The sequence below is a fragment of the Abrus precatorius genome, unplaced genomic scaffold (assembly GCF_003935025.1).
Source record: "Abrus precatorius isolate BTA unplaced genomic scaffold, Abrus_2018 Scaffold2, whole genome shotgun sequence".
In the NCBI taxonomy this organism is placed as follows: domain Eukaryota; kingdom Viridiplantae; phylum Streptophyta; class Magnoliopsida; order Fabales; family Fabaceae; genus Abrus; species Abrus precatorius.
In genome coordinates this window covers 9832485-9841602 of record NW_020874362.1, presented here as the reverse complement: position 1 = coordinate 9841602, position 9118 = coordinate 9832485, and the positions used below count along the sequence as shown (strand labels likewise).

Genomic DNA, 9118 nt, shown 5'->3' with positions numbered 1-9118 from the left:
TGGTTTACTTTCATTACAAAATTTAGTTAATAAACATCCTATAGAACAACATAGTTTAGACTGTACACATATGTGCCGTAAATTGTATTGTTATATATTATGAAAATAAAAATGTATTATTATATTAAAAAAACATTTTGAAACTCTATCTCTCCATTACCAATACATTAATAAGGATCATCACAATAAATAAGAAGCTATTCCTATGTTAAATAATACATTTAAAAATAAATTCAATGCAAGAACTCTTCAAACAACTCTAAACCATGCAAGATTAAGAGCTTTTTTTTTTAAAATAGAGTTTTTAGTTTTTAAAATTAAAAAATAGAAAAACTTGCTTGTTAATGTAAGTTTTAAAAATTAATTTTTATTTTGAGTTTCTAAAACTAAAAAATAGAATTGTCATTTAGATGTTTTTATTTTTATTTTTCTGTTTTTCTTTCTAAAACTAACAAAAATTTAACTAAAAACAATTTAAAAAACTAAATTATTAAACAATTTATTTTTTTATTTTTCTAAAAATTGTTTTTTAAAATTGTTTTAAAATATAATTTTTAAAAATTAAAAATCAAAACTAAATCAAACAAACCCTAAATGTTAAGTTTTTTTTTTTCTCAAAAAATAAACCAAATAGGAGGATTAAAGGGCTTTTTAAATTTAAACTGAGCCACACAAGGCACCACGTGTAAACACCCGTGTGTAGCGCATTTTCATTCACACTCCCTTGTGTTAATAACACGTCATAAAAGGGAGTTTTTTTTTTCCTCTCTCTCTCTCTACTTTTTGACTTCTATGGTGCTATTTCATCTTAGTCAGCATGTCACATGTCTGTAGTATTTTACACATTTTATTTTTGTTTTTTTATCACTCTTTTACTAATCAAATCACTCATTTTTATATTTTAAATTCAAACCATACAATTTTAAAAATTTGTTTTTAAAGTTTCCCTGTTACAATAAAAAACCACCAAACTTCCGCTTTCAAATAATGTACGCAAATTGCAATTCAGCCAAACAATCCAAAAAGGGATCCTCGAAGTCACAATGTAGATGCTGATCGGTCCTTATCAAACCAATAATTCTCGTTGATTTATTTCTTCCATTAGTTGGTTTCTTAAGAAAGTTGATTTAAACTTTCACTTTCGGTATATCTGACTTTAAAATTAGTATATAATAATGCGATCTCACACATATACTTTCATACATAATAATATGGAGGTGGAATTTATAATTATATGGTAAATTCAGAAGGGTCAATGCGTAATTGGAGCAAACACAACTTCTTTGACTAACAAATACAAGTTGGTTGCATGAAAATCCACTTAGCTGGTCCAATATAATTAAAACGAATATCAACGGTCAACAAGAAGCAACCTTAGACAGGGAAACTGTGTAACGTAGGCAACTCCGCAATATAAAAAAGTTGAAAATCACAAAATGTTTAATTTTTAAAGTCAAATTCTTGTAATAACTTTGTAACGTCAAAATAAAGCTAGTTTAAAAAGGTACGAGAGTCACAAGATGCCGTGTACTTGCGCTTGAGTTTCTCTCTGCATAACAAAAATGAAGAAAACTTAACCAGGAATTCAGGACATTGATGATTCTTTATCTGAAGTCTATACTGGCATGGATGTTGGAGAAGGCCTAATTGTGCGTGCATGTTAAATCAGAGTATCGATATATTTCAAATACTTACAAAACCCGTCTCACATGAGTCCCCTTTTTGGCCTCAAAGTGAGGCGTGAGGAACGCACCAAGAAGAAAACTCAAACAAAAACGCACTTGCTTCAGTGCGTGCCTACCTTCTCAATGCCCCACTCAGTCTTCTCTCCTTTCCCATAACATTGAACACAAACGCCCCACAACTCAAACCACAAAAATTCGAAACATCTCTATGCCCATATCCTCAGAACTCCCTGAGGAAATGGCCTTGAACCCCAAGTCCAAAAAATCGAGTTCCCCATCAAATTTTTATTTTTGCACCACCCTTTTCTTCATTGTCCTCTTCACCATACCTGCTCTTTTCCTCCTCCACACCCCAACCACCACCTCCATATGCACCACCCTTGCTTCTTCTCAAGCCATAACTTGGTCAGGTGATCTTCGTGTAGCTGAATTTGCATGGAACCGCCTCTCATTTTTCGAACACAGCCCACCACCCTTTGCTCTCAAAATTGCTGTCTTCTCTAGGAAATGGCCAATTGGCACAACCCCTGGTGGCATGGAGCGCCATGCTCACACCCTTCATACAGCTTTAGCCCACCGTGGCCATCAAGTTCATGTCTTCACATCTCCACCCCAAGATGAAAGCACTTCAATCTCATCATCCTCAGAGGCAAACAAAAACAACCATCGAGAAGGTGCACCTTCTTCCCCTTATATTCATTGCCATGAAGGTGAGCCTGGCAGGTGGCGCTATAACAAGGCATGGGAACAGTTTGTGGAAGAAAACCAGCGAGAACCATTTGATGTTGTGCACTCAGAAAGCGTGGCACTTCCTCACTGGCTAGCACGCAATATTTCAAACCTTGCAGTGTCATGGCATGGCATAGCCCTTGAGAGCTTGCAATCAAGCATTTTCCAAGACCTGGCTCGCAGGCCTGATGAGCCTATGTCCCCTCTTTTCAACCAAAGCTTGCAGGGTGTTGTCCCTAAGGTGCTGAATGAGATTAGGTTCTTCAGGAATTATGCTCATCATGTTGCTATAAGTGATAGTTGTGGTGAGATGCTGAGGGATATGTACCAAATTCCTACCAGAAGAGTGCATGTAATACTGAATGGCGTTGATGGGGATGAGTTCAAAGAAGATTTAGAATTGGGTAGGGAATTCAGAAACAAAATTGGCATTCCAAGAAATGCAAGTTTGGTGCTTGGTGTAGCTGGAAGATTGGTGAAGGACAAGGGTCATCCTCTGCTTCATGAAGCATACTCGAGGCTTATAACCAAGCACCCTAATGTGTACTTGATTGTTGCTGGTTCTGGACCATGGGAGAACAGGTACAAGGATTTAGGGAGCCAGGTTCTGGTTCTGGGATCAATGAGTCCTTCCATGTTGAGAGCTTTCTATAATGCTATTGACATTTTTGTCAATCCCACACTTAGGCCACAAGGGCTTGACCTTACTTTGATGGAGGCAATGATGAGTGGGAAGCCTCTTCTGGCATCAAGATTTCCAAGCATTAAAGGGACAATTGTGGTTAATGATGAATTTGGCTACATGTTCTCCCCGAATGTGGAGTCTCTGTTGGAGGCACTGGAAGCAGTGGTAAAGGAAGGACCGCAGAGACTAGCAAGGAGGGGCAAGGCATGCCGGGAATATGCTGCTTCAATGTTCACAGCAATAAAGATGTCATTGGCTTATGAGAGGTTATTCCTATGTATAAAAAATCGTAAATTCTGTACCTATCCTTGAGGCTAGGCTAGAAACTCCCTTTATTCCTTTTCTTCTTTCATTTATTTTTCATTTTAGTCAGTATGATATAATTATATTCAAACTTTTAAATAATCAGATATAGGTTTTTCATAGTTAAAATTTCTTGAATAACTTTAATACTTAATGGCCTCGATCTTGGATGACAATGCTCTGGAGTATCTAATATTTGATGGAGAGATTAAATAAAGGTGCTTTACTAAAAGTAAAAACAAAATATAATCAATAAACCAGAAGGCAAACCGAATCTCATAAGATGTGGATATACAGTTGATCAGTCGTTGATACTTTAAAAGAACAGAGACTTTGTATGTGTCAACAAAGAAGGATTGCATGATGAATCTATATCTGCCTCAACCTTAGCAGGTGATGAATAATCAGAATTCTCATAACAGAACCTTGGGAAAAAGCAGAGTCCCATTCAAGGTCATCGGTCAGATGAAGCCTGTATCTTGTCTTTCCTGAACTACAAATTGGTTTTCCTTTGGCAATGAAAGAAGCTGAAAAAAAAAAAAAAAAAAAAAACAAGAGTGTAGAACTGGGGCACTTGAGCCCCGTTCATTGGAGATCTTAAAAGACATCAAAATATTGAATAACTATAGCTTTTAAAATGTCATCTCTTGGTTTATTAATAAATCTCTTTTGAGAGCTACCAAAATGGTGGCCGCACCTTTGGAACCAAAATGCGTCAAGCATGGCCAAAGCATAGCTCCTGCTTCTACAGCTGAAATATCAGGTCAAACGTAAAATTTGTTCAAAGTAGAGGAATCATTTGCAGAGACCATTTTTTACTTTCTTTGAATTATTTCCCTTTACTCTTTTCTTAATACTTTGTGCACTATGCAAGAGTTAAACAAAATCTTTATGCTCTTGCTTCTGAATCTTCAACTCTCCTCTAGTATCGACTACAATACATATGTTCCCCAAGAATCACCCTAGCTTTAACTTTGCTTCTCTAGTATCCACCCCCAAATGCATATTTGTCCCTATACAAGTGAGGCTTCTACAGCTGTCCAAATGAATTCAGCCACATTATAATCTTCATGTCTCATCCATAGCAAAAGTTAAGACACAAATGATTGAGTTGAAATACGGTGTTTCTCAAAATGATAGTATGCATGTTTGGTTCTTGAGAATAATAGCACGCTTGAAGCTAGTCCCAGGACAGATATGCATCCCCACCAGACAAATGTCCAGAAGTAGCACTGCCTTCCCATGCACACTACTGAGTCGGACATTATCAAGCTTTCTGGTGTGTTGAGTGCATTGGCATCATAAACCAGTGCAGCAAGAAATCCATAGAGAAGAGATCCAATAGGGATATTTGTTATGAGAAGGTTGTGATTGACACCAACACTGTTTGGTCCAAACAGCTCAGATGTAACTGACACTGCAGCTGCAAATATAAAACCAGAACTCATCCCAATCAGTGCAGTGCCTGTCTGCAGTGCTAGAGGACTATCCGAAGCAGCAAGCAAGATAAATGCAATTGGGGTTGGTATAAGTGCAATGGATAGCCAACCAGTCCTTGCAAAGTAGAATTTACTGCAACGCAGAAAATACTATCATCATAACTACTACAATTTTATTTCCAAGATTCACTCCCAATTCAGGACAAAAGCTAAAACTTTATTGAAAGCTCCAAAAATACAATACATTAGAGATTGAAGAGAATACTTACTTACGAATATAGTCTGGTCCAGCTGAAAGCAAGCGGCCAAAAAAGGAAAAGGATGCATAGAGTGTGACCAGTGTAGAAGTATTTGAACTTTGGCCGAGCGATTGGGCAATCTGTCCCAGATTATTGCTATAGACTAGACCAATTGTACCTCCACAGAAGTATGTAATATAGTATAGCCAAAAATCCAATCTTCGGACAATCACTGCAGCTGGGTGCTCTTCTCCTAGCATTGCCAAATGATCCTGGCCAATCATCCTATCGCAACACACATCACTATCTTTTGCTTTCTGATTTCCAAACATGTGTCCATTTTCACCCAGTAGGCTGTAAGTATCTCCGTTGCTAACAACACTATTGTGACGGCTAAGGAGTTCTTTATGCATCTCAAGATCATCATCATGAACAAGAATGAAGCTGGAGCCTTCCATCCGAAAGCTGGAATGGATGGCATGCCGAAACCACGCACGAGCATATACGATGCCCGGGATACATAATGGTAAGATGAGGAGGAGAATAGCCCCACTGAAATATAGCCGAGCTGAAGTCACACCAGAAGCAGAAGAGCCAAACAGGAGGAGATAAAGGCCAGTTAAAACTGCTAAGAAGTTCAATATTAGAAATATCACCGAGTCCCGGTTAACTGCATCAGGAGGGAGAGGGTCTAAAACTGGTTGGCGAAGAATAGGAACAAGTGCTGCTATGCAAATGAGAAGAGGAACAACAGCACTCAAAAGCAGATACACTGCATCAGATGAAGGGTCTATTGAATTGGCAGCAAGGTTGTAGAGTGCTGCACTAACACCATTAAAACTCACAGTGAGTGATAATGCAAGGGCTCGGTTAACTGGAAAATTCCTAATGCAGAGAACAAAACATACTGTATTGAACCAACAGATGCTACAGCCACCTAAAAGGGACAGAAGAAAGACCTGCCAATAAAAATTAAAGGGTAGTCAATGCAACGCAGGCTATGATCAAACTTTCTGTATGTTACAATTCAGTGACGTTTAAGAGTTAATCAGTCACGGTTTAGTTACCAGATGTAATCAAGAATTAATTGAATCCCATTGTTTTTATCTATTTCCATTATCTACAGTTTTATTATAGAATACAGTACATCATTCCAGAGAAATCATGGAAAACTGTCTTAAATCTAGATGATCGCAATTTAACATATCTATAGCAAGAGCTTTTAGATACTTCCAGCTTACATCAGATAAATAATACCTATTTATTTTTACATGAAAAACCATGTGAGATTGGCATTGATTAGGAGCAAAAAGATGCAAGGCGCAGCTAAATTTATCAGCTTGCCCCTTGCAGCGCGTTCATAGATCTCAGAATAGTGAATAATAAATGGATTCAATCATGACATCTCCATGTGAGTTTTTGCAATCAGATGAAAAAACATTTTGAAGACATGTATTAATCACTCTATTAATAATTTGGTAACAGGGAATATAGACTAATTTAACACTCATGATTAAGGAATATAGATCCAATATTATATTCATCATCATCACTATAGGTATGTTCTAGTGCAGGTTGATGAAATGAGTTGTTGTATAATTGTACTTTCTAGCCTCCGTTTGGTGTACCACATCCATGTGTAGTCATGTGATTATGGAAAATAATAGGTTTGTGGAAATTTAAACTGTAGAATTTTATTTTTTTTTATGTATCTTACTAATATATTTAAATGTGGCTGTTGTGTTGTTTCAAAGAACTGCTTCGTTTTGCTTCTGGAACCAATTGTAATGGAATTGGGATTTGGGACCACGTGTATAAACAACGAAACAATGATGGCTAGTGGAATATCGCGGCAATGAAAACGAAGTATATGGAAAACCAGACCGCAAAACACAACACGCAAAAATACTTGGAGAATTCCAACGTTAACATTTTCCTTTTTCCGATGAAGTAACAGGAATCATCCCTAGAAATATATAACAGTATTTCGAATACAGTTCTCTTGATTTAACAATTAAAAGTTGACATTATATGTAATACCGAATATAATTATTTTTATCTTTGTCATAAGTTTAATTTAGATAAATTTATCAATAAATAATTAAAATATAAAATAAATTAACTTATCTCTCTATTTTAGAAATATTTTTGTATAACTTATACAAAATTTAAAGTGATAACTTGATTTAACTTTAAAAAAATTATTTATTTTACTTCTTTATTTCTTCTTTAACCGAACCTTATCTCCTTTTTTTTTTTACACACACGTATCAAAAATTCATCTATATGTATTAATAAAACACCAAAAAGTTCCCCAAATAGTAAAAAAAAAAACTTTCAAATAATGTGCATAAGATACAAGATTTTATCAAACAATAAATTGCTTTCCTCAGATCAAATCAATTATTGGTTCTATTTTAATTAATCTATTGCCTTCTAGATGCATTATCATTTAACCAGAACCAATAACAATAACATCATCGCTCAATAGTTGAAAATCGTAATTTTCAACAATGCGTGATGAGTGTTTAGTGGAACAGAGAAGAAATCTTCCGAGAGAGACAACAACTGGATACTCGGCCAAGGTTTAAATGAAGTGAACTTATTTTTGAATTCTCAAATAAGGATATATTTACCTAAGATTTAATTTAGAATATCACTGAGATCTAAATATAAAGAATACATCCTTTTTGAAATCCATGTTTTTTTAGAAATGAGAAATTCTTCGAGTTCTTTAGAATGAGTTACTAGACAAATCTTGACATCTACTTTTAGAATATGTAAATTAATATTCCTTGAAAAAATAAAATGAATATTCCTATCATTTAAAGAAAAAACTCAAGTGGACTTAAGTGTAACACTATAAGTACTTTTTAATTATACTTCTATTAAAATTAAATTTTCAGCTAGATATATCATTAAAAAAAACTACTGAAGTAAAATTCTAATTTTAATTAAAAATATTAAAAATACCTATAATATGCTACATCTAAACTTTATAAAAAATAAAAACTAAACATGATACCACGTATAATGTAACAATCAAAGGTCATTCAGAACTCAGAAACGCAAGCGTATAATGACTAATCACAAGTCCAAACACATAAAACAATCAATAAAACAATCAACATCACTGAAAAATAAATAAATTACCAGAACATAAGGCAAAGCGATGACACGGCTGAGAAGGAGCCACTGGAGTCCGTAGCCAAAGAAACCCATGAAAGCAGCGAGGAACAAAACGAGAGAGAGGGGAAGGTGCATGAGAGCAAGACCAGAGGACCAACCGAAAACCTTTCCCATGTCGTTGGCGGTGGCTAGGTAGTTCAATTGTACCTGCGAGATGTCGAGTGCGGATTTCAAAGACGACGAGTATTGCGAGAAATTGAAATTGGTTCCGGTGAATGCCTGAATCCAAATTGTGGCTACAAGGATCATCCACTTTCGCGATTGCCCTGCCATCGCCAGAAAGAAGAACTTCGGTTTTCGCCGCGGCGATTCGGTGTCAGAGTTGGTTGATTGGAATTGAAAAGCGAATCTGCGTCTATCAGTGTCTCTGCGTGGCCTCATGTTACGTGTGTGTGTGTGGGCGCGCTTACATATATATAATATAAAAGTGGAATTGAAATCGAAATCGAAATGCGTTTTGTGAGACAGAGAGGTTTTTCAATAGCTCCAAAACGGGTCTTTGTGGAGCCCCTCTTTGGACCAGTTGCGTTGGGCTCTCATGTCCCCTTCCTTTCGCCGTAGTATTGAAGGCAGTTTCATCGGGCACAACTAAAATAGTTTTGTTAATTGAATAGTTTTTTTAAAGGTGTGTTTAATGATAATCAATAAAAATTTACATATAATTTTAATTAAAAAATATTACAAATTCAATCCATTAATTTTAATAAATTCAATAATTTTTAAGAAAAAATTATAATTTGTTAACTTTTTATTGTATCTTCTTAGGTACATGTAACAAATAATTAATTTGCTTTGTATTTTAAGAATAATTAAATATTAATACATTGTGAGTATAAAAAATTTATATTG

The 9118-nt window shown here is 35.4% G+C and overlaps 2 protein-coding genes across 4 annotated transcripts; one reads left to right on the top strand and one right to left on the bottom strand.

Annotated features, from left to right (window-relative positions):
- Positions 1–950: 950 nt before the first annotated feature.
- Positions 951–3924, top strand: LOC113860121. The gene has a single exon (XM_027492775.1). The coding sequence runs from the start codon at positions 1894–1896 to the stop codon at positions 3409–3411; it is 1518 nt and encodes a 505-aa protein (XP_027348576.1). The 5' UTR covers positions 951–1893; the 3' UTR covers positions 3412–3924.
- Positions 3925–4038: 114 nt separating this feature from the next.
- On the bottom strand, positions 4039–8651 carry LOC113858949 (protein NUCLEAR FUSION DEFECTIVE 4-like). Of its 3 annotated transcripts, XM_027491759.1 has the most exons (4): positions 8234–8636; positions 5427–6039; positions 5111–5330; positions 4206–4974 (listed from the first exon to the last, which is right to left on the bottom strand). In XM_027491759.1, the coding sequence occupies exons 1-4, from the start codon at positions 8540–8542 to the stop codon at positions 4494–4496; spliced, it is 1623 nt and encodes a 540-aa protein (XP_027347560.1). In that variant the 5' UTR covers positions 8543–8636; the 3' UTR covers positions 4206–4493. The 3 variants fall into 3 exon arrangements, with proteins under 3 accessions (XP_027347559.1, XP_027347560.1, XP_027347561.1); XM_027491758.1 differs by having other exon boundaries at positions 4039–4974; positions 5111–6039; positions 8234–8651; XM_027491760.1 differs by having other exon boundaries at positions 4749–4974; positions 5115–6039.
- Positions 8652–9118: the final 467 nt, after the last annotated feature.